General features: G+C 52.8%; 1 protein-coding gene across 1 annotated transcript in view; it reads left to right on the forward strand.

Moving 5' to 3' along the window:
• Positions 1 to 25,290, forward strand: part of LOC140425672 (NFX1-type zinc finger-containing protein 1-like) — a 75,471-nt gene that overhangs the window by 6,351 nt on the left and 43,830 nt on the right. Inside the window, exons 2-8 of the mRNA XM_072510168.1 lie at positions 2,155 to 2,764; positions 3,770 to 3,904; positions 13,857 to 14,002; positions 16,374 to 16,514; positions 19,006 to 19,168; positions 20,839 to 20,983; positions 24,647 to 24,769. Coding sequence (XP_072366269.1) covers positions 2,155 to 2,764; positions 3,770 to 3,904; positions 13,857 to 14,002; positions 16,374 to 16,514; positions 19,006 to 19,168; positions 20,839 to 20,983; positions 24,647 to 24,769 — 1,463 coding nt within the window. The remainder of the gene's footprint in view (positions 1 to 2,154; positions 2,765 to 3,769; positions 3,905 to 13,856; positions 14,003 to 16,373; positions 16,515 to 19,005; positions 19,169 to 20,838; positions 20,984 to 24,646; positions 24,770 to 25,290) is intronic.

The following is a 25,290-nucleotide window of genomic DNA, read 5'->3' on the forward strand; positions in this document are numbered from 1 at the left end:
CCTAACTCCCTCACTCCCACTCTGCTCCTAACTCCCTCACTCCCACTCTGCTCCTAACTCCCTCACCCCCACTCTGCTCCTAACTCTCCCACTCTGCTCCTAACTCCCTCACTCCCACTCTGCTCCTAACTCCCTCACTCCCACTCTGCTCCTAACTCCCTCACCCCCACTTTGCTCCTAACTCCCTCACTCCCACTCTGCTCCTAACTCCCTCACCCCCACTCTGCTCCTAACTCCCTCACCCCCACTCTGCTCCTAACTCTCCCACTCTGCTCCTAACTCCCTCACTCCCACTCTGCTCCTAACTCCCTCACCCCCACTCTGCTCCTAACTCTCCCACTCTGCTCCTAACTCCCTCACTCCCACTCTGCTCCTAACTCCCTCACCCCCACTCTGCTCCTAACTCTCCCACTCTGCTCCTAACTCCCTCACTCCCACTCTGCTCCTAACTCCCTCACCCCCACTCTGCTCCTAACTCCCTCACTCCCACCCTGCTCCTAGCTCCCTCACTCCCACTCTGCTCCTAACTCCCTCACCCCCACCCTGCTCCTAACTCTCCCACTCTGCTCCTAACTCCCTCACTCCCACTCTGCTCCTAACTCCCTCACCCCCACTCTGCTCCTAACTCTCCCACTCTGCTCCTAACTCCCTCACTCCCACTCTGCTCCTAACTCCCTCACCCCCACTCTGCTCCTAACTCTCCCACTCTGCTCCTAACTCCCTCACTCTCACTCTGCTCCTCATTCCCTCACTCTCACTCTGCTCCTCATTCCCTCACTCCCACTCTGCTCCTAACTCCCTCCCTCCCACTCTGTTCGTAACTCCCTCATTCCCACTTTGCTCCTTACTCACTTAATCCCACTCTGCTCCTCATTCCCTCACTCCCACTCTGCTCCTAACTCCCTCACCCCCACTCTGCTCCTAACTCTCCCACTCTGCTCCTAACTCCCTCACTCTCACTCTGCTCCTCATTCCCTCACTCTCACTCTGCTCCTCATTCCCTCACTCCCACTCTGCTCCTAACTCCCTCACTCTCACTCTGCTCCTCATTCCCTCACTCCCACTCTGCTCCTAACTCCCTCCCTCCCACTCTGTTCGTAACTCCCTCATTCCCACTTTGCTCCTAACTCCCTCACTCTCACTCTGCTCCTCATTCCCTCACTCTCACTCTGCTCCTCATTCCCTCACTCCCACTCTGCTCCTAACTCCCTCCCTCCCACTCTGTTCGTAACTCCATCATTCCCACTTTGCTCCTAACTCACTTAATCCCACTCTGCTCCTCATTCCCTCACTCCCACTCTGCTCCTAACTCCCTTACTCCCACTCTGCATCCTAACTCCCTCACCCCCACTCTGCTCCTAACTCCCTCACTCCCACTCTGCATCCTAACTCCCTCACTCCCACTCTGCTCCTATCTCCCTCACTCCCACTCTGCTCCCATACTCCCTCACTCCCACTCTGCTCCTCATTCCCTCACTCCCACTCTGCTCCTCATTCCCTCACTCCCACTCTGCTCCTAACTCCCTCACTCCCACTCTGCATCCTAACTCCCTCACTCCCACTCTGCTCCTAACTCCCTCACTCCCACTCTGCTCCTAACTCCCTCACTCCCACTCTGCTCCTAACTCCCTCACTCCCACTCTGCTCCTAACTCCCTCACTCCCACTCTGCTCCTAACTCCTTCACTCCCACTCTGCTCCTAACTCCCTCACTCCCACTCTGCTCCTAACTCCCTCACTCCCACTCTGCTCCTAACTCCCTCACTCCCACTCTGCTCCTAACTCCCTCACTCCCACCCTGCTCCTAACTCCCTCACTCCCACCCTGCTCCTAACTCCCTCACTCCCACTCTGCTCCTAACTCCCTCACTCCCACTCTGCTCCTAACTCCCTCACTCCCACTCTGCTCCTAACTCCCTCACTCCCACTCTGCTCCTAACTCCCTCACTCCCACTCTGCTCCTAACTCCCTCACTCCCACTCTGCTCCTAACTCCCTCACTCCCACTCTGCTCCTAACTCCCTCACTCCCACTCTGCTCCTAACTCCCTCACTCCCACTCTGCTCCTAACTCCCTCACTCCCACTCTGCTCCTAACTCCCTCACACCCTTCAGATGTTCCAAAGTGTGTTGACCCTCATTTTGCTTTTATTTCTAGGTGGAAAGTGCTATGCGGGGGGACAGCAGCTCATTGGTGGAGCCAAGATCGGACCAGACCCTTCCAGAGGAAGAGGGCCACCTGTTGGAGGAGGAGCTGTTGGATGCGATGGAGGATGGTGTTAGTTCAGCAGGAACAGCAGAGGAAGTGAATCCATCAGATGAGAGAATGCGGACAGAGGAGTCTATCCGCCTTGTCGAGGGTGACGGGAACGTCGCAGAGGAGCATCATCCCGCGGCACAGAGAAACCCCAACCCCAGGCCCGGGGAAGAGTTTATCCGTATCCGAGATCACCAACTCCAGGCTGCGGAGGAGAGCCCGGGCCTAGGCCCAGGCCCAGGCCTCGGCCCGGGCCCAGGGTTGGAGACTGTCGGCCTCACCAGCAGGGCCAGCGAGCCAGCTGACAAGGGCCTGGATGCCGTACAGGAGAGGGGCAGGCCGGCGGGACAAAGTGACCACCTCACAGGGCCGGACATGTACAAAGTCAATCCATTCAAGCAAGATTTCCGGTCTCTGCGATGGTTGAATCATTTTGACAGATCCCAGCTCAAGGCCCTTCAAAAAGCCCTCAAGCGGGAGTTTGCACTAATCCAGGGCCCTCCTGGAACAGGTGGGTGGCTGCGGATTATCCGTCTGTCCCTCAGAGTTAAACGGAGAGGGAAGTAGACATTGGTTATGATCGACGGGGCCTAAAAGACGAGTTTCGGGGGGGGGTAGTCATTTATTAAAAAGGCGCAAGATGATAGAACAGACACCGAGGTGGGAAAGGGTGACAGACAGTGAAGCTGATCTCCGTAATGGTGACCAAGAGCCGATCGGAATGTCTCAAAAACCCATCTCTGGCTCGCCAATGTCCTTTAGGGAAGGAAATCTGCCGCCCTTACCCGGTCTGGCCTACATGTGACTCCAGACCCACCGCAATGGCCCAGCAAGCTGCTCGGCTGTTGAGGGCAAGTGGCTGTGCGATCCCCGCCCACTTCACGTGAATTATTATTTTTTTTAAGTTAGTGCGCAGGGGCGAGCTCCCAGAGTGCCGTGGACATTCTACATCCACTCGGAATATTGCAGAATTCCTACGGTGCGGAAGGACGCCATTCGGCCCATTCCGTCTGCGCCATCCCTCCAAAGCGTCCCGTCACCCCAATTGACGTTTTGGACACTAAGGGGCAATTTATCACGGCCAATCCACCGAACCTGCTGATCTTTAGACTTGTGGGAGGAAACCGGAGCACCCGGAGGAAACCCACGCAGACACGGGGGAGAACGTGCAGACTCTGCACAGACAGTCACCCGACGCAGGAACTGAACCTGGCGCTGTGAGGCAGCAGTGCTAACCGCTGCGCCACCGTGCCGTCCTACGAGGGAAAGCACTCCCGTGCGTCAGGTCTTGAGGTTGTGTCTCAAGCCTCCAGTTTGAGATTGGGAACTCTCGTTGAGGGGAGCGTGTTTCCCATTGGGCCACCCCTGACATCGGGAGACACAAACCCGCCTGTATCTTGGACTGCGAAGCTAGCAGGCCAGTCGATGGAGCAGTGGTGCGAGTGTGTTTATGTGCACACGTGTGTGCGTGCGTGTTGATATGTAACCTGCGCTCTCCTTGCCATTGTTGCAATAGGAAAGAGCTTCCTTGGGTTAAAGTTAGTGGAGCTCCTGCTACACAATCGCAGCCTCTGGCAGAACGACGCCGGCAATCACTGTCCCATTCTGATCGTCTGCAAAACCAAGCACGCCCTGGAACAGTTCCTGGAAGGTGAGGCCATTCTTTGCCGGGTAACACCATCACCTCAGTGGAGTTTTAAATGTAAAAACAAATTGAGGGGTGGGTCAAGAAGTATTGGGAAAGGTGCAAGTTAGAGGGGTCACGTCGCCCGGGTCGGCCTGCAACGCTCTTTGGAATAGTTCATCCTCTATCAGACCCCACCTTCACCCAGCACTCTCCCAACAAGGGAGAATCTAACCTTTGTTTGCACTGAGTGCTGGATTTGAGTGCATTTGAGTGCTACAGTGAGAGTTTGGTGACTGAGGGAGTGCTGAATTTGGGTGCATTTGAGTGCTATAGTGAGAGTTTGGTGACTGAGGGAGTGCTGAATTTGGGTGCATTTGAGTGCTACAGTGAGAGTTTGGTGACTGAGGGAGTGCTGAATTTGGGTGCATTTGAGTGCTATAGTGAGAGTTTGTTGACTGAGGGAGTGCTGAATTTGGGTGCATTTGAGTGCTATAGTGAGTTTGTTGACTGAGGGAGTGCTGAATTTGGGTGAATTTGTGTGCTATAGTGAGAGGTTTGCTTAGAGCTTTTCGGGAGGGTTTAAACTAGTTTGGCTGAGGGGTGGGAACAGAGCTAGGAATCAGAGGATAGGGTAGCTGTTGAACAGGCAAAAATAGTATGCAGCAAGTCTGTGAGGAAGGATAGACAGTTGATAGGGCAAAGTTGCACTCAGTGGGATTGGTTAAAGTATGTCTGTTTCAATGCAAGGAGTGTCAGGAATAAGGGAGATGAACTTCGAGCATGGATCAGTACTTGGAACTACGATGTTGTGGCCATTACGGAGACATGGATTTCACAGGGGCAGGAATGGTTGTTGGATGTTCCGGGGTTTAGATGTTTTCCGAAGAATAGGGAGGGTGGTAAAAGAGGAGGGGGAGTGGCACTGTTAATTAGGGAGTGCACCACAGCTGCAGAAAAGGAGGTAGTCGAGGAGGGTTTGTCTACTGAGTCAGTATGGGTGGAAGTCAGAAACAAGAAAGGAGCAGTCACTTTATTGGGAGTTTTCTATAGACCCAACCAATAGCAGCAGCAGAGAGATAGAGGAACAGGTTGGGCGGCAGATCTTGGAAAGGTGCAGAAATAACAGAGTTGTTGTCATGGGTAACTTCAACTTCCCTAATATTGACTGGAACCTCCTTAGTGCAAATGGTTTGGATGGAGCAGATTTTGTCAGGTGTGTACAGGAAGGATTCCTGACTCAATGTATAGATAGGCCAAGTAGGGGGGAGGCCATATTGGACCTGGTGCTTGGCAATGGACCAGGCCAGGTGTCAGATGTCTCGGTGGGAGATCATTTCGGTGACAGCGACCACAACTCCTTGACCTTTACCATAGTCCTGGAGGGGGATAGGAACAGACAGTATGGAAGGTATTTAATTGGGGAGGGGGAAATTATTCTGCTATTAGACGGGAGCTGAGGAGCATAAAGTGGGAACAATTGTTCTCGGGGAAATGCACAACAGTAATGTGGGGGTTGTTTAAGGAGCACTTGCTGCGAGTGCTGGATAGTTTTGTCCCACTGAGACGAGGAAGGAATGGACAGGTGAAGGAGCCTTGGATGACATGAGAAGTGGAGCTTCTAGTCAAGAGGAAGGAGGAAGCTTGCGTAAGGTTGAGGAAGCAAGGATCTGACTCGGCTCTAGAGGGTTACAACGTAGCCAGGAAGGAACTTAAAAATGGACTTAGGAGCGCTAGAAGGGGGCATGAAAAAGCCCTGGAGGGAAGGATTAGGGAAAACCCCAAGGCATTCTACACGTATGTGAGAAATAAGAGGATGATCAGAGTGAGAGTAGGGCCAATCAGGGATAGTGGAGGGAACTTGTGCCTAGAGTCTGAGGAGATGGGGGAGGCCCTAAATGAATATTTTGCTTCAGTATTCACTAGAGAGAGGGACCTTGTTGCCCATAAGAACAGTGTGAACCAGGTTAATAGACTCGAACAGGTTGATATTAAGAAGGAAGGTGTGCTGGAAATTTTGAAAAGCATCAGGATACATAAGTCCCCTGGGCCTGACGGGATGTACCCAAGGTTACTACGGGAAGCGAGGGAGGAGATTGCTGCGCCGTTGGCAATGATCTTTGCGTCCTCACTCTCCACTGGAGTAGTACCGGATGATTGGAGGGAGGCGAATGTTGTTCCCCTGTTCAAGAAAGGGAATAGGGAAATCCCTGGGAATTACAGACCCATCAGTCTTACGTCTGTGGTGAGCAAAATATTGGAAAGGATTCTGAGAGATAGGATTTATGATTATTTGGAAAAACATAGTTTGATTAAAGATAGTCAGCATGGCTTTGTGAGGGGCAGGTCAGGCCTCACAAGCCTCATTGAATTCTTTGAGGATGTGACGAGGCATCATAACTTAATTATAATTTAGAGGATATCTAAGCCAGAGATCGGAGAGTATTATAGTTAGCTATCGCATTTCTATTAGAAATCTAGTGCTAGGAAACAGATAGTTGACAGTAACTTTGCAATTTTTAAAAAAAGTATTTAAAAAAAAAAAAAGACAAATTTTAATTTTAATTAATTGACGCAATGTCAGTTAGAGGGGTGCTGTGCTCTGACTGTGAGATGTGGCAGGTCCGGGAGGCTTCCAGCGTCCCGGATGGCTTCATCTGCAGAAAGTGCACCCAACTGCAGCTCCTCACAGACCGCATGGTTCGGTTGGAGCAGCAATTGGATGCACTTAGGAGCATGCAGGTGGCGGAAAGCATCATAGATCGCAGTTATGTAAATGTGGTCACACCCAAGGTGCAGGCAGAGAAATGGGTGACCACCAGAAAGGGCAGGCAGTCAGTGCAGGAATCCCCTGTGGTTGTCCCCCTCTCGAACAGATATACCCCTTTGGATACTGTCGGGGGGGGGATAGCCTATCAGGGGAAAACAGCAGCAGCCAGAGCAGTGGCACCACGGCTGGCTCTGATGTTCAGAAGGGAGGGTCAAAGCGCAGAAGAGTAATAGTAATAGGGGACTCTATAGTCAGGGGCACAGATAGGCGCTTCTGTGGACGTGAAAGAGACTCCAGGATGGTATGTTGCCTCCCTGGTGCCAGGGTCCAGGATGTCTCCGAACGGGTAGAGGGAATCCTGAAGGGGGAGGGCAAACAGGCAGAGGTCGTTGTACATATTGGTACTAACGACATAGGCAGGAAGGGGCATGAGGTCCTGCAGCAGGAGTTCAGGGAGCTAGGCAGAAAGTTAAAAGACAGGACCTCGAGGGTTGTAATCTCGGGATTACTCCCTGTGCCACGTGCCAGTGAGGCTAGAAATAGGAAGATAGAGCAGACAAACACGTGGCTAAACAGCTGGTGTAGGAGGGAGGGTTTCCGTTATCTGGACCACTGGGAGCTCTTCCGGGGCAGGTGTGACCTGTATAAGATGGACGGGTTGCATCTAAACCGGAGAGGCATAAATATCCTGGCTGCGAGGTTTGCCAGTGTCACACGGGAGGGTTTAAACTAGTATGGCAGGGGGGTGGGCACGGGAGCAATAGGTCAGAAGGTGAGAGCATTGAGGGAGAACTAGGGAATAGGGACAGTGTGGCTCTGAGGCAGAGCAGACGGGGGGAAGTTGCTGAACACAGCGGGTCTGGTGGCCTGAAGTGCATATGTTTTAATGCAAGGAGCATTACGGGTAAGGCAGATGAACTTCGAGCTTGGATTACTACTTGGAACTATGATGTTGTTGCCATTACAGAGACCTGGTTGAGGGAAGGGCAGGATTGGCAGCTAAACGTTCCAGGATTTAGATGTTTCAGGCGGGATAGAGGGGGATGTAAAAGGGGAGGCGGAGTTGCGCTACTTGTTCGGGAGAATATCACAGCTATACTGCGAGAGGACACCTCAGAGGGCAGTGAGGCTATATGGGTAGAGATCAGGAATAAGAAGGGTGCAGTCACAATGTTGGGGGTATACTACAGGCCTCCCAACAGCCAGCGGGAGATAGAGGAGCAGATAGGTAGACAGATTTTGGAAAAGAGTAAAAACAACAGGGTTGTGGTGATGGGAGACTTCAACTTCCCCAATATTGACTGGGACTCACTTAGTGCCAGGGGCTTAGACGGGGCGGAGTTTGTAAGGAGCATCCAGGAGGGCTTCTTAAAACAATATGTAAACAGTCCAACTAGGGAAGGGGCGGTACTGGACCTGGTATTGGGGAATGAGCCCGGCCAGGTGGTAGATGTTTCAGTAGGGGAGCATTTCGGTAACAGTGACCACAATTCAGTAAGTTTTAAAGTACTGGTGGACAAGGATAAGAGTGGTCCGAGGATGAATGTGCTAAATTGGGGGAAGGCTAATTATAACAATATTAGGCGGGAACTGAAGAACATAGATTGGGGGCGGATGTTTGAGGGCAAATCAACATCTGACATGTGGGAGGCTTTCAAGTGTCAGTTGAAAGGAATACAGGACAGGCATGTTCCTGTGAGGAAGAAAGATAAATACGGCAATTTTCGGGAACCTTGGATGACGAGTGATATTGTAGGCCTCGTCAAAAAGAAAAAGGAGGCATTTGTCAGGGCTAAAAGGCTGGGAACAGACGAAGCCTGTGTGGCATATAAGGAAAGTAGGAAGGAACTTAAGCAAGGAGTCAGGAGGGCTAGAAGGGGTCATGAAAAGTCATTGGCAAATAGGGTTAAGGAAAATCCCAAGGCTTTTTACACGTACATAAAAAGCAAGAGGGTAGCCAGGGAAAGGGTTGGCCCACTGAAGGATAGGCAAGGGAATCTATGTGTGGAGCCAGAGGAAATGGGCGAGGTACTAAATGAATACTTTGCATCAGTATTCACCAAAGAGAAGGAATTGGTAGATGTTGAGTCTGGAGAAGGGGGTGTAGATAGCCTGGGTCACATTGTGATCCAAAAAGACGAGGTGTTGGGTGTCTTAAAAAATATTAAGGTAGATAAGTCCCCAGGGCCTGATGGGATCTACCCCAGAATACTGAAGGAGGCTGGAGAGGAAATTGCTGAGGCCTTGACAGAAATCTTTGGATCCTCGCTGTCTTCAGGGGATGTTCCGGAGGACTGGAGAATAGCCAATGTTGTTCCTCTGTTTAAGAAGGGTAGCAAGGATAATCCCGGGAACTACAGGCCGGTGAGCCTTACTTCAGTGGTAGGGAAATTACTGGAGAGAATTCTTCGAGACAGGATCTACTCCCATTTGGAAGCAAATGGACGTATTAGTGAGAGGCAGCACGGTTTTGTAAAGGGGAGGTCGTGTCTCACTAACTTGATAGAGTTTTTCGAGGAGGTCACTAAGATGATTGATGCAGGTAGGGCAGTAGATGTTGTCTATATGGACTTCAGTAAGGCCTTTGACAAGGTCCCTCATGGTAGACTAGTACAAAAGGTGAAGTCACACGGGATCAGGGGTGAACTGGCAAGGTGGATACAGAGCTGGCTAGGCCATAGAAGGCAGAGGGTAGCAATGGAGGGATGCTTTTCTAATTGGAGGGCTGTGACCAGTGGTGTTCCACAGGGATCAGTGTTGGGACCTTTGCTGTTTGTAGTATATATAAATGATTTGGAGGAAAATGTAACTGGTCTGATTAGTAAGTTTGCAGACGACACAAAGGTTGGTGGAATTGCGGATAGCGATGAGGACTGTCTGAGGATACAGCAGGATTTAGATTGTCTGGAGACTTGGGCGGAGAGATGGCAGATGGAGTTTAATCCGGACAAATGTGAGGTAATGCATTTTGGAAGGGCTAATGCAGGTAGGGAATATACAGTGAATGGTAGAACCCTCAAGAGTATTGAAAGTCAAAGAGATCTAGGAGTACAGGTCCACAGGTCACTGAAAGGGGCAACACAGGTGGAGAAGGTAGTCAAGAAGGCATACGGCATGCTTGCCTTCATTGGCCGGGGCATTGAGTATAAGAATTGGCAAGTCATGTTGCAGCTGTACAGAACCTTAGTTAGGCCACACTTGGCGTATAGTGTTCAATTCTGGTCGCCACACTACCAGAAGGATGTGGAGGCTTTAGAGAGGGTGCAGAAGAGATTTACCAGAATGTTGCCTGGTATGGAGGGCATAAGCTATGAGGAGCGATTGAATAAACTCGGTTTGTTCTCACTGGAACGAAGGAGGTTGAGGGGCGACCTGATAGAGGTATACAAAATTATGAGGGGCATAGACAGAGTGGATAGTCAGAGGCTTTTCCCCAGGGTAGAGGGGTCAATTACTAGGGGGCATAGGTTTAAGGTGAGAGGGGCAAGGTTTAGAGTAGATGTACGAGGCAAGTTTTTTACGCAGAGGGTAGTGGGTGCCTGGAACTCACTACCGGAGGAGGTAGTGGAAGCAGGGACGATAGGGACATTTAAGAGGCATCTTGACAAATATATGAATAGGATGGGAATAGAAGGATACGGACCCAGGAAGTGTAGAAGATTGTAGTTTAGTCGGGCAGTATGGTCGGCACGGGCTTGGAGGGCCGAAGGGCCTGTTCCTGTGCTGTACATTTCTTTGTTCTTTGTTCTTTGTCGGACAGTGGATGTGGTGTATATGGATTTCAGTAAGGCATTTGATAAGGTTCCCCACGGTAGGCTCATTCAGAAAGTTAGGGGGCATGGGATACAGGGAAATCTGTCTGTCTGGATACAGAATTGGATGGCCGAAAAAAGACAGCGAGTGGTAGTGGGTGGAAAGTATTCCGCCTGGAATTTGGTGACCTGTGGTGTCCCGCAGGGATCTGTTCTGGGACCTCTGCTCTTTGTGGTTTTTATGAATGGATGAGAAAGTGGAATGGTGGGTTAGTAAGTTTGCCGATGACACGAAGGTTGGTGGAGTTGTAGATAGTGTCGAGGGCTGTTGCAGGTTACAACAGGACATTGACAGGATGCAGAGCTAGGTTGAGGACTGGCAGATGGAGTTCAACCTAGATAAATGTGAAGTGATTCATTTTGGAAGGTCAAATTTGAATGCTGAATACAGGGTTAAAGGCAGGATTCTTGGAAGTGTGGGGAAACAGAGGAATCTTGGGGTCCACGTATATAGATCCCTCAAAGTTGCCACCCAGGTTGATAGGGTTGTTAAGAAGGCATATGGTGTGTTGGCTTTCATTAACAGGGGGATTGAGTTTCAGAGCCGTGAGGTTTTGCTGCAGCTTTATAAAACCCTGGTTAGACCACACTTGGAATATTGTGTCCAGTTCTGGTCGCCTCATTATGGGAAGGGTGTGGATGCTTTGGAGAGGATGCAGAGGAGATTTACCAGGATGCTGCCTGGACTGGAGGGCATGTCTTATGAAGAAAGGTTGAGGGAGCTAGGGCTTTTCTCACTGGAGAGAAGAAGGCAGAGAGGTGACTTGATAGAGGTGTACAAGGTGATGAGAGGCATGGATAGAGTGGATAGCCAGAGACTTTTCTCCAGGGTGGAAATGGCTGTCACGAGGGGACATAACTTTAAGGTGATTGGAGGAAGGTATAGGGGAGATGTCAGAGGTCGGTTGTTCACACAGAGAGTGGTGGGTGTGTGGAATGCACTGCCAGCAGAGGTGGTGGAGTCAGAGTCATTAGGGACATTTAAGCGACTCTTGGACAGGCACATGGACAGCAGTAAATTGAAGGGGTGTCGGTTAGGTTAATCTTAGATTAGGATAAATGGTCGGCACAACATTGTGGGCTGAAGGGCCTGTACTGTGCTCTACTGTTCTATGTTCTAACCCTTTGACATTCAATGGCATTACCCTCACTCAATCCCCCACAATCAACATCCTGGGGGTTCCCATTGATCAGAAGCTGAACTGGACTGGCCACATTAATACTGTGGCTACCAGGGCAGGTCAGAGACTAGGAATTCTACAGCGAGTAACTCACCTCCTGACCCCCCAAAGCCTGTCCACCATCTACAAGGCACAAGTCAGGAGTGTGATGGAATACTCTCCACTTGCCTGGATGAGCGCAGCTCCAACAACACTCAAGAAGCTCAACACATTCAGGACAAAGCAGCCCCGCTTGATTGCTCCCCCTTCCACAAACATTTAAACCCTCCACCACCGACGCACAGTGGCAGCCGTGTGTCGACCAGCTACAAGATGCACTGCAGTAACTCACTTCCTTAGAAAGCACCTTCCAAACCCACGACCACCGAGAAGGACAAGAGCAGCAGACACCTGGGAACCCCACCACCTGGAGGTGTCCCCTCTCACCATCCCGACTTGGAAATCAATCGGCCGTTCCTTCACTGTCGCTGGGGCAAAATCCTGGAACTCCCTCCCTAACAGCACAGTGGATGTACCTACGCCACATGGACAGCAGCGGTTCAGGAAGGCAGCTCACCACCACCTTCTGAAGAGCAACTAGGGCAATAACTGCTGGTCTAGCCAACGACGCCAACATTCCACAAAAGAACAAGGAAATGACCTCTGCGCCAGCAACACAACGGGGGGGGGGAAGGGAAGGGGGCGGCCTCCTTCAAAAGCAAGTGCATGTCAGAGGCAGGGAGAAAACCCAAGGAAGGAAGACCTGGACGTCCCTGAGACAACAACCCACCCAAAACACAATTGTCTGAGGTACCCTGTCCCATTTGCTGCAGAACCTTCCGGATGCTGGTTGACCGTGGCGATCCCCAGAACGCTACCAAACACCACCGGCGATGAACGTGGTCTTCTTCGCCTTGAAGGATGAACAAGAAAAGACGAAGATGGTTAAAGGGAGCCTTAATAGAGTCTTTTGAATGTTGATCATCAAGAGGGTCTTTATAAGAGACAGTTTTGAAGGTGATTGGCGAAGGAGCAAGAGGGGGAAATGATGGAGATTCATTTGTCACACAAGTTGTTATGATCTAAAACACAGGCCTGGAAACTATAGTCACTTATAAAATGGAAATTGTTTAGAAGAGGAAAAGCCATTGCAGTATTATGGGCACGAGCAAATGAGTGGGACTTTCAAAAGGGCCAGTGCAGGCTGGATGGGTCAAACGGCCTCTCACTGTGTCGTATGATTCCATACATCCAATTCGCAGGGTAGGCATAGTCCATGTTGGGGTAGGTTGTACTGTAGCTCTCAACACAGGTGGCGAAGGTAGTCAAGAAGGCATACGGCATGCTTGCCTTCATTGGCCGGGGCGTTGAGTATAAGAATTGGCAAGTCATGTTGCAGCTGTATAGAACCTTAGTTAGGCCACACTTGGAGTATAGTGTTCAATTCTGGTCGCCACACTACCAGAAGGATGTGGAGGCTTTAGAGAGGGTGCAGAAGAGGTTCACCAGGATGTTGCCTGGTATGGAGGGCATTAGCTATGATAAGAGGTTGAATAAACTCGGTTTGTTCTCACTGGAACGAAGGAGGTTGAGGGGTGACCTGATCGAGGTCTACAAGATTATGAGGGGCATAGACAGAGTGGAGTCAGAGGCTTTTCCCCAGGGTAGAGGGGTCAATTACTAGGGGGCATAGGTTTAAGGTGCGAGGGGCAAAGTTTAGAGGAGATGTACGAGGCAGGTTTTTTTACACAGAGGGTGGTGGGTGCCTGGAACTCGCTACTGGAGGAGGTGGTGGAAGCAGGCATAAAGAACAATACAGCACAGGAACAGACCCTTCGGCCCTCCAAGCCTGTACCGGTCGTGACTTTTAAGGGATATCTTGACAAATACATGAGTAGGATGGGAATAGAGGGATATGGTCCCCGGAAGAGGAGGGGGTTTTAGTTCAGACAGGCAGCATGGTCGGTGCAGGCTTGGAGGGCCGAAGGGCCTGTTCCTGTGCTGTACGTTTCTTTGTTCTTTGTAGCAGGGTTGGAGAAAGTGAATGATCGATGTGGTAAAGTCCTCGGTAAGGTCCGATCTTGTGGGATGATGTTGGTTGATAGGGTAGAGGTTCCATGGTCCTGTTATTCAGTGCTTTCCCGAGCTCCGTTCTCAGTTTGCCCGTGGGCAAGGGCCGTGGTCACTGAAGATCAGACCCGACCAGGAAGTAACCGCGTGTCCCGTTTCTTTTTCAGGGATACTCGAGTTTAAAGCCACAGGGGTTGTGCGCATCGGGGGATATTCTAAAAACAAGAAGGTCAAGATGCTGTCCCTGGAGGTCATTCGCAAAGCCACTTTACAGAAGATCCTGACTCCCACACAAAGGTGCAGGTTCAAAGAGGTGGGCCTCTACTTTCTATAAACATGGTACATTCACAAAAGAAGGGGAAAAGTTAGGAGGAAGCTCTCATTGATGTTAGCGTGACTCAGGAAGTTGTCAAGCCCGATGGTTTTTCATCCAGAACTCTGCTGTCTATGTTGTAACCGAAATGAAAATGAAATGAAATGAAAATTGCTTACTGTCACAAGTAGGCTTCAAATGAAGTTACTGTGAAAAGCCCCTAGTCGCCACATTCCGGTGCCTGTTCGGGGAGGCTGGTACGGGAATTGAACCGTGCTGCTGGCCTGCCTTGGTCTGCTTTCAAAGCCAGCGATTTAGCCCTGTGCTAAACAGCCCCTGACACCCAAGTCCTGTCCATCCATCTGTCTGGGACTGTCGGAAACTCCTGCCCCTAGGGAGGGGTGAGGCCATGGAGGGATTTGAAAGCAAGGCTGAGGATATTACTCCAGAGGCCTTGTCAGTGCAGTGAGCAGGAAGGTAATGAAATGAAATATGATGATATCCTGCCCTATTTCTCTAATCTCCTCCAGCCCCTCAACCCCCCGATATCTGCACTCTAATCCTGTCCCCTTGCACATTTTAATGGCTCGGCCAACAGGTCCTGGAGTGGGAATCGAACCTGGAGTTTCTAGCTCTGAGGCATGAATGATACCAACGAGACCACAAGGGCAGCACGGTATCACAGTGGTTAGCACAACTGCTTCACAGCTCCAGGGTCCCGGGTTCGATTCCCCACTGGGTCACTGTCTGTGCGGAGTCTGCACGTTCTCCCCATGTCTGCGTGGGTTTCCTCCGGGTGCTCCGGTTTCCTCCCGCGGTCCAAAGACGTGCAGGTTAGGTGGATTGGCCATGATAAATTGCCCCTAGTGACCAGAAAGGTTAGGAGGGGTTATTGGGTTACGGGGATAGGGTGGAAGTGAGGGCTTAAGTGGGTCGGTGCAGACTCGATGGGCCGAATGGCCTCCTTCTGCACTGTATGTTCTATAACCCAAAGATGTATTAAAGATCTGGGGCCAGTGGAGACGGCACCGGGGTGCAATGGGAGCATCGGTGTGGTCCCCGATCGGGGGTAACCACCGGTTTGTCACGGGGAAGATGGACGGGGGGGTTCCAAGGCTGGCATCGGGCGGGGATAAGAAGAATGGGGGACCTGTTCATTGACGGGACATTTGCGAGTCTAGGGGCACTGGAGGAGAAATTTGAGTTACCTCCTGGAAATGCATTTAGATATATGCAGGTGAGGGCTTTTGTGAGGCGACAGGTGAGGGAATTTCCGTTGCTCCCGGCGCAAGAAGTTCAAGACGGGGTGATCTCGGGTGTATGGGTCGGGGAGGGCAAGGTGTCGGCGATATACCAGGAGATGAAAGAAGAGGGGGAGGCACTGGTAGAAGAGCTGAAGGGTAAATGGGAGGAGGAGCTGGAGGAGGAGATCGAGGAAGGTTTGTGGACTGATGCCCTGGGTAGGGTTAATTCCTCCTCCTCGTGTGCCAGGCTCAGCCTGATACAATGTAAGGTGGTTCACAGAGCGCACTTGACGGGGGCGAGGTTGAGCAGGTTCTTTGGGGTAGAGGACAGACGTGGGAGGTGCTCAGGAAGTCCGGCAAACCATGTCCATATGTTTTGGTCATGCCCGGCAGTGGAGGGGTTCTGGAGAGGAGTGGCGGGAGCAATATCTCAGGTGGTGAAAGTCCGGGTCAAGCCAAGCTGAGGGCTAGCAATATTCGGAGTAGTGGATGAGCCGGGAGTGCAGGAGGCGAAAGAGGCCGGAATTCTGGCCTTTGCGTCCCTAGTAGCCCGGCGAAGGGTCTTGCTATTGTGGAAGGAGGCGAAGCCCCCTAGCCTGGAGGCCTGGATTAACGACATGGCGGGGTTCATAAAATTGGAGAGGATTAAGTTTGCCTTGAGAGGGTCTGCGCAGGGGTTCTACAGGCGGTGGCAACCGTTCCTAGACTATCTCGCGGAGCGTTAGAGGAAGGTCGGTCAGCAGCAACAGCAACCCTGGTGGGGGGGGGGGGGGGGGACGAGAGACTGTCTGAGGGGATGGACGAGCGGGAGATAGCATGGGAGAGAGCGGGAAATATACCATCTTGCCATGTATATATCTTGCTCAGGGAGAATTTGCGTTATTTTGTTACGGGGGGGGTGTTATTGTTTGTAAGGGGAAAAAATTGTGTTGTTAAAAAACCTTAATAAAAATATAAAAAAAAAAAAACCAAAGATGTGCAGGCTCGGTGGATTGGCCTTCCTAAATTTATAATGAAACAATAAATAAATGATCCCTTGGTAAAAGTGTCAGTGTACATTCTGGTCTTAACTCTTGTGTTGTGTGTCTGTGACCCTGTGTGAATTTCACAATTGTGACCTGTTTCAGCTTAAAGAGAAAATTGAATCTATTAAGGAAGATATTATTTACTGCTCCAAAGTGCTGGAATTGCTCCCAGTGGGAATTCTACACGAGAAGGAGTTGGAACCTGAAATGAAAGTGGACATGACGGAGTTGGGACTGACCTCGGTAATTGTACATCACTCACTAATTATCCTCCTCCTGCTTACAGACTTTTTCTCTTCTATTTGTGGAGCAGGTTGCAGAGAGAGAGGTATGGGATGTCCCTGTGAGGGAAAGTGGGGGTGGCTGGGATTAGCGGGGGAGGGGCTGTCTGGGACTGGCAGGGCGAGGGGGTGCCTGGGAGTGGCAGGGGGAGGGGGTGTCTGGGACTGGCAGGGGGAGGGGGTGTCTGGGACTGGCAGGGGGAGGGGGTGTCTGGGAGTGGCAGGGGGAGGGGGTGTCTGGGAGTGGCAGGTGGAGGGGGTGTCTGGGAGTGGCAGGGGGAGGGGGTGTCTGGGAGTGGCAGGGGGAGGGGGTGTCTGGGAGTGGCAGGTGGAGGGGGTGTCTGGGAGTGGCAGGGGGAGGGGGTGTTTGGGACTGGCGGAGGGAGGGGGTGTCTGGGTCTGGCGGGGGGAGGGGGTGTCTGGGTCTGGCGGGGTAGGGGGTGTCTGGGTCTGGCGGGGGGAGGGGGTGTCTGGGTCTGGCGGGGGGAGGGGGTGTCTGGGTCTGGCGGGGGAGGGGGTGTCTGGATCTGGCGGGGGGAGGGGGGTGTCTGGGTCTGGCGGGGGGAGGGGGTGTCTGGGTCTGGCGGGGAGAGGGGGTGTCTGGGTCTGGCGGGGGAGGGGGTGTCTGGATCTGGCGGGGGGAGGGGGTGTCTGGGTCTGGCGGGGGGAGGGGGTGTCTGGGTCTGGCGGGGAGAGGGGGTGTCTGGGTCTGGCGGGGGGAGGGGGGCGTCTGGGTCTGGCGGGGGGAGGGGGTGTCTGGGTCTGGCGGGGGAGGGCGGATGTCTGGGTCTGGCGGGGGAGGGGGTGTCTGGGTCTGGCGGGGGGAGGGGGTGTCTGGGTCTGGCGGGGGGAGGGGGGTGTCTGGGTCTGGCGGGGGGAGGGGGGTGTCTGGGTCTGGCGGGGGGAGGGGGGTGTCTGGGTCTGGCGGGGGGAGGGGGGGTGTCTGGGTCTGGCGGGGGAGGGGGGGTGTCTGGGTCTGGCGGGGGAGGGGGGGGTGTCTGGGTCTGACGGGGGGAGGGGGTGTCTGGGTCTGGCGGGGGAGGGGGGGTGTCTGGGTCTGGCGGGGGAGGGGGGGTGTCTGGGTCTGGTGGGGGATGGGGGGGTGTCTGGGTCTGGCGGAGGAGGGGGGTGACTGGGACTGGGAGGGGGTGTCTGGGTCTGGCGGGGGGAGGGGGGTGACTGGGTCTGGGAGGGGGTGTCTGGGTCTGGCGGGGGGAGGGGGGTGACTGGGTCTGGGAGGGGGTGTCTGGGTCTGGCGGGGGGCGTCTGGGTCTGGCGGGGGGAGGGGGTGTCTGGGTCTGGCGGGGGGAGGGGGTGTCTGGGTCTGGCGGGGGAGGGGGGTGTCTGGGTCTGGCGGGGGGAGGGGGGTGTCTGGGTCTGGCGGGGGGAGGGGGTGTCTGGGTCTGGCGGGGGGAGGGGGGTGTCTGGGTCTGGCGGGGGGAGGGGGTGTCTGGGTCTGGCGGGGGAGGGGGGTGTCTTGGTCTGGCGGGGGGAGGGGGATGTCTGGGTCTGGTGGGGGGGTGTCTGGGTCTGGCGGGGGGAGGGGGTGACTGGGTCTGGCGGGGGGAGGGGATGTCTGGGTCTGGTGGGGGAAGGGGGGGTGTCTGTGTCTGGCGGGGGGAGGGGGGGGTGTCTGGGTCTGGAGGGGGGTGTCTGGGTCTGGAGGGGGGTGTCTGGGTCTGGCGGGGGAGGGGGGTGTCTGGGTCTGGAGGGGGGAGGGGGATGTCTGGAGGGGGGTGTCTGGGTCTGGCGGGGGGAGGAGGGTGTCTGGGTCTGGCGGGGGAGGGGGTGTCTGGGTCTGGCGGGGGGAGGGGGGATGTCTGGGTCTAGCGGGGGAGGGGGGGTGTCTGGGTCTGGCGGGGGGGAGGGGGGATGTCTGGGTCTGGCGGGGGGAGGGGGGTGTCTGGAGGGGGGTGTCTGGGTCTGGCGGGGGGAGGGGGGTGTCTGGGTCTGGCGGAGGAGGGGGGGGTGTCTGGGTCTGGCGGAGGAGGGGGGGTGTCTGGGTCTGGCGGGGAGGGGGGTGTCTGGGTCTGGCGGGGGGAGGGGGGTGTCTGGGTCTGGTGGGGGGAGGGGGGTGTCTGGGTCTAGCAGGGGGAGGGGGGCGTCTGGGTCTAGCAGGGGGAGGGGGGTGTCTGGGTCTGGCGGGGGGAGGGGGTTGTCTGGGTCTGGAGGGGGGTGTCTGGGTCTAGCAGGGGGAGGGGGGTGTCTGGGTCTGGCGGGGGGAGGGGGGTGTCTGGGTCTGGCGGGGGGAGGGGGGTGTCTGGGTCTGGCGGGGGGAGGGGGGTGTCTGGGACTGGGAGGGGGAGGGGGGTGTCTGGGTATGGCGGGGGGAGGGGGGTGTCTGGGACTGGGAGGGGGAGGGGGGTGTCTGGGTATGGCGGGGGGAGATTTCTCCTCCATTTTAAGGGTAAATGATGTTTTTGCCTCCTCGTTAATTTGAAGTATTCCCCCAGGTCCCGGTTGACAATATGGAGGAGATGGTCATACTGAAGTGGCTGAAAATTCCCCCTCGTCTCTGGCCACAGGATGGATGTGAAAGTGGGACGTCCCAGTGGGTGCCAGGGGCCGAATCCAGCAGATACTCGAACTGTCAATCGGACAAATCCCCTTCAACTGGCAAGTTTGCAATTGTAATAGCGTGCTGCTGTCTGCTCGCCAATACACCAACTGTGCGATATATTCAAAATGCTGTCCCCTCGGGACATTGCTTCAAAGTAAACAGAATCTCAATTACATGCGTGTGTGTGACGGTGTGTGTCAAATACCCTCCGGCCTAATTTAACATGGGGATTAATTCACCTGTTGGGCGGGTCACACTGACATAGTTACTGTGGCAACATACACTGTTACATGCATGTCGTGGCCTGGGGCTATGGACCGTGATGGTAGAAGCTCCAAATGTTCTTTCCACAACGTGGCTGACCAGGAATCTTTCCTCATAAAATCTTCATAGAACCCCTACAGTGCAGAAGGAGGCCATTCAGCCCATCGAGTCTGCACCGGCCCTTGGAAACAGTGTCCTACTTAAGCCCACACCTCCACTCAGCTCCTGACCTCATTACAGCCTTGGTTTGAAAATGGACAAAGGAGCTGAATGCCAGGGGTGGGGTAAGAGTGACCGCCCTTGGCATCAAGGCAGCGTTTGACCGAGTGTGGCATCAAGGAGCCCGAGCTAACCTGGAGTCAATGGGAATCAGGGGGAAAACTCTCCGCTACTTGGAGTCATACCCGGCACAAAGGAAGATGGTTGTGGTCGTCGGAGGTCAATCATCTCAGCTCCAGGACATCACTGCAGGAGTTCCTCAGGGTGGTGTCCTAGGCCCAACCATCTTCAGCTGCTTCATCAATGACCTCCCTTCCATCATAAGGTCAGAAGTGGAGATGTTTGCGGATGACTGCACAATGTTCAGCACCATTCACGACTCCTCAGATAATGACGCAGTCCCTGTCCAAATGCAGCAAGACCTGGACAATATCCAGGCTCGGGGCTGACAAGTGGTAAGTTACATTCGTGCCACACAAGTGCCAGGCAATGACCATCTCCAACAAGAGAGGATCTAACCATCGGCCAATGACAGTCAATGACATTACCATCGCTGAATCCCCCACAATCAACATCCTGGGGGTTACCATTGATCAGACCTGAACTGTACTGGCCACATTAATACTGGCAACCAGGGCAGGTCAAAGGTTAGGAATCCTACAGCGAGTAACTCACCTCCTGACCCCCAAAGCCTGTCCACCATCTACAAGGCACAAGTCAGGAGTGTGATGGAATACTCTCCACTTGCCTGGATGAGCGCAGTTCCAACAACACTCAAGAAGCTCAACACCACCCAGGACAAAGCAGCCCCGCTTGATTGTTTCCCTTCCACAAACATTCAAACCCTCCACCACTGACGCACAGTAGCAGCCGTGTGTACCATCTACAAGATTCACTGCGGGAACTCACAAAGGTTCCTTAGGCAACACCTTCCAAATTCACGACCTCTACCATCTAGAAGGACAAGAGCAGCAGATACCTGGGAACCCCACCACCTGGAGGTTCCCCTCCTAGTCACTCACCATCCTGACTTGGAAATATATCGCCGCTCCTTCACTGTCGCTGGAGCAACATCCTGCGTCGTGGGCTAGGATGGAGTGCTCTTTCAGAGGGCTTGTCCAGACTCGATGGGCAGAGTGGTCTCCTTCTGCGGTGAAGGGATTCTATAAGCACCGGGTCCCAAGGATTTGATCTAATTTCTTGTTGTGTTTCACTTTTGTCTTCACTCGGCCTGGCTGTTTAGAGTTTAGCTGCAGACACAGAGCCTGTGAGGATGATGAGGAGGAGATTGAGTTTGATCTGGATGGCAGTGACCCCTGTGACCCTCTGTGCAGCGCTGATCAGTGGGCAGCAGAAAAATTTGCATACATCGCGAACCCCGACCTGAGGTATCGGCAACCTGAGCTTCTGTTATACAACACCGTATTGAACAGACCGACTCGAATATAGAAAATAGGAGCAGGAGTAGGCCATTCGGCCCGTCGAGCCCGCTCCGCCATTCATTATGATCATGGCTGGTCATCCAACCCCATAGCCTGACCCCCCGCCTTCCACCCCACATCCTTTGAACCCCTTCCACTTAAGTGCGATAACTAACCGTTTCTTCAAAACATACAATGCTTTGGACTCGACTACTTCCTGTGGGAATTCTCTGGGTTAAGAAATTCATAGAACATAGAACATTCCAGCGCAGTACAGGCCCTTCGGCCCTCGATGTTGCGCCGACCTGTAAAACCACTCTAAAGCCCATCAACACTATTCCCTTATCATCCATATGTCTATCCAATGACCATTTGAATGCCCTTAGTGTTGGCGAGTCCACTACTGTTGCAGGCAGGGCATTCCACGCCCTTACTACTCTCTGAGTAAAGAACCTACCTCTGACATCTGTCTTATATCTATCTCCCCTCAATTTAAAGGTATGTCCCCTCGTGCTAGACATCACCATCCGAGGAAAAAGGCTCTCACTGTCCACCCTATCCAATCCTCTTGTATGCCTCAATTAAGTCACCTCTTAACCTTCTTCTCTCTAACGAAAACAGCCTCAAGTCCCTCCGCCTTTCCTCATAAGATCTTCCCTCCATACCAGGCAACATTCTGGTAAATCTCCTCTGCACCCTTTCCAATGCTTCCACATCCTTCCTATAATGTGGCGACCAGAATTGCAGCAATACTCCAAATGCGGCCACACCAGAGTTTTGTACAGCTGCAACATGACCTCATGGCTCCTAAACTCAATCCCTCGACCAATAAAAGCTAACACACCGTACGCCTTCTTAACAACCCTCTCAACCTGGGTGGCAACTTTCAGGGATCGATGTACATTCCTCCTCATCTCTGTCCCAAATGGTTTACCCCGTACCCTCAGACTGTGCCTCCTGGTTCTGGACACCCCCACCATCGGGAACATCCTTCCTGCATCTACCCTGTCCAGTCCTGTTAGAATTTTATAGGTTTCTACGGGATCTCCCCTCATTGCAGCAAGACAGCCCTGCTCCTGTACTCGAAACTTCTCCCAATGAAGCCAACATACCATTTGCCTTCTTCACCGCCTGCTGCAACTGCATGCTTACCTTCAGTGACTGGAGTACGATGATACTCGGGTCTCGTTGCACATTCTCCTCTCCTAATTCATGGCCGTTAATAGGCTGCCTTCTCGATTTTGCTACCAAAGTGGATAACCTCTCATTTATCCAAATTATTCTGCATCTGCCGCTCACTCAACTTGTCCAAAACTCTGCATCCTCCTCACAGCTCACCCTCCCACCCAACTTGGTGTCATCTGCAAATTTGGAGACATTACATTTTGTTCCCTCATCTAAATCATTAATATGCATTGTGAATAGCTGGGGTCCCAGCACCGATCCCTGCGGTACCCCACTAGTTACTGCCTGCCAATTTCAAAAAGACCCGTTAATTCCTACTCTTTGTTTCCTGTCTGCCAACCAGTTTTCTATCCATCCCAATATCCTCAATCCCATGCGCTTTTGCCAAACTAGCTATTGCACGCTAGTTTCTTATGCGGGACTTTGTCAAAAGCCTTTTTTTTTTTTTGCTGTCCGACCTTCATCTAACGCGAGATGGTCTAGGAACGGTTGCCACCGCCTGTAGAACCCTTGCGCCGACCCTCACAAGGCAAACTTTACCCTCTCCAACTTGATAAACCCTGCCATGTCGTTTATCCAGGCCTCCACGCTGGGGGGCTTCGCCTCTTTCCACATTAGCAAGATCCTTCGCCGGGCTACTAGGGACGCAAAGGCCAGAATGCCGGCCTCTTTCGCCTCCTGCACTCCCGGCTCGTCCGCTACTCCAAATAATGCAAGCCCCCAGCTTGGCTTGACCTGGACTTTCACCACCTTACCAGAACCCTAGTCAAAAGCCTTCTGAAAGTCCAAATACACCACATCCACTGGTTCCCCCTCGTCAACTCTACTAGTTACATCCTCCCAAGAATTCCAGTAGATTTGTCAAGCATGATTTCCCCTTCGTAAATCCATGCTGATGTCCGATCCTGCCACTGCTTTCTAAGTGCTCTGTTATAAAACCTTTGAGAATGGCTAAACAGCTGGCTTGTAATGCAGAACGATGCCAGCAGCACGGTTCAATTCCAGTACCGGCCTCCCCGAACAGGCGCCGGAATGTGGCGACTAGGGACTTTTCACAGTAACATCATTGAAGCCTACTTGTGACAATAAGCGATTATTATTATCAGGGGCATTACGGTAGCATTGTGGATAGCACAATTGCTTCACAGCTCCAGGGTCCCAGGTTCGATTCCAGCTTGGGTCACTGTCTGTGCGGAGTCTGCACATCCTCCCCGTGTGTGCGTGGGTTTCCTCCGGGTGCTCCGGTTTCCTCCCACAGTCCAAAGATGTGCAGGTTAGGTGGACTGGCCATGATAAATTGCCCTTAGTGTCCAAAATTGCCCTTAGTGTTGGGTGGAGGTGTTGAGTTTGGGTAGGGTGCTCTTTCCAAGAGCTGGTGCAGACTCGATGGGCTGAATGGCCTCCTTCTGCACTGTAAATTCTATGATAATCTATGATTATCTAGAATTCTCCCCACTACCGACGGTTGGCTTACTGGTCTATAATTCCGTTTTCTGCCTGCCTTTTTTTTTTTTCTTCTTTTTTGAAAAAATAAAATTACAACTAAGGGGCACTTTAGTGTGGCCAACCCACCTACCCAGCACATCTTTGGGTTGTGGGGATGAGATCCACGCAGACACGGGGAGAATGTGCAAACTCCACACGGACAGTGACACCGAGCTGCCTTGCCTTTTTAAATAGAGGGGTTACTTTAGCTATCCCAATCTGCAGGAACTGTTCCAGAGTCTATAAAGTCCTGGAAGGTGGCCACCAATGCGCCCACTATTTCTGGAGTACTTCCTTAAGTACTCTGTGATGTCATATCCCCCACTCTACCATCAAACAAGGGGATCAGCGCTGGTTTAATGAGCAGTCCAAATGTAACGAGCCAGGCCGTGTTCACTCAACGCTATTCCACTTAAGCAGTTCTCCCTTGTGGCCTTTTCTCTGCCTTATTGGTACTCTAACCAGAAAGCTTTTTGTGGGGGGGGGGGGGGGGGTTAAAAAAATCCATTTATTGAGAGCTTCCGCCTCACTGAGGAGGCTTCAGGCCCATCCACACCCAACAACCTGCTCTGAAAACTCTGCTCAGACAATCCACAACATTCTATGATTAGCACCATTCTAACTCGAGCCACACAGAACATTCTTGTCAAAGAAATGACTAATGTGCCTCATCTCCCAGCGATAACGTTGACTTAAGAGAAAAAGCTTTTTCCGAATCACCACCTTCCTTGGGCCATATCCCACCCGTGTACCAAGTTTCGTTAAAGTCCGTCTGTTAGCTTTGGAGATGTGTTGTTCACGGACCGACGGTGGGCAAAGGTAAAGTTCAGATGTCAACGCCGGGGGAAACCCGTGTGTGCCGGAGAATGGGGGAGGCCCCTTGGGGAATGTGCGGGCCAATGAGGAATGAGGCCAGGAAATGCTAAAACAGCTTCCCGCTTTCTTTTATTGTTGCCGTAGCGATAAGGACGCGCTGGGAATTCAGAAATATTTGGCAGATCAAAGCATCATGAGGAAGGAGGAGGTCCAGAAAATTCAAGACGTTTGGGAGCTAAACCTTGTCGATCGGTGGCGTTTGTACAGGTAACCCGCGTCTGTGCTTCCCAGGGAATCAAACTGATGATAAAAGACAAGAGGAAAGCTAAATCTCCATTTTATATATTTCCTTTCTCAACCTTGAGCCGTGAAGCTCTTCCCGGGCACTATTGTAATGTTGGAGATTGCGACAGCCAATTGGAGCGTCGCATAATGAGCAGGTCACCGGCGGTGTTGTTGGTTGAGGGCTAAGCGTTGGACAGGACACCAGGCAGAACCTCCACCTCTTTTGCCAAATAGTGCCCGTGGGAACATCTGCCTCTCTGAAGAGGCAGGCCCACTGGGCTGTCATCCTTGGCTGGCCTTGTGCCTGGAGGCTGCGTCACGAGACCGCTGGCCCCCCCCCTGTACCCAACACGGGCCTTTGGGTGTCCATTGTGCAGTCGGAGGTTCAATTCCCAAGCCAGACTGTGAAGAAAACACAGACTAGAATGTTTTGGTAAAGACTGTTTACTATAAACCTTGACTCCTCTGCTCAACACGCGTTCCCCCAGTGCTAGCTGACTCTT

Source organism: Scyliorhinus torazame, chromosome 6, assembly GCF_047496885.1.
Source record: "Scyliorhinus torazame isolate Kashiwa2021f chromosome 6, sScyTor2.1, whole genome shotgun sequence".
Lineage (NCBI taxonomy): Eukaryota > Metazoa > Chordata > Chondrichthyes > Carcharhiniformes > Scyliorhinidae > Scyliorhinus > Scyliorhinus torazame.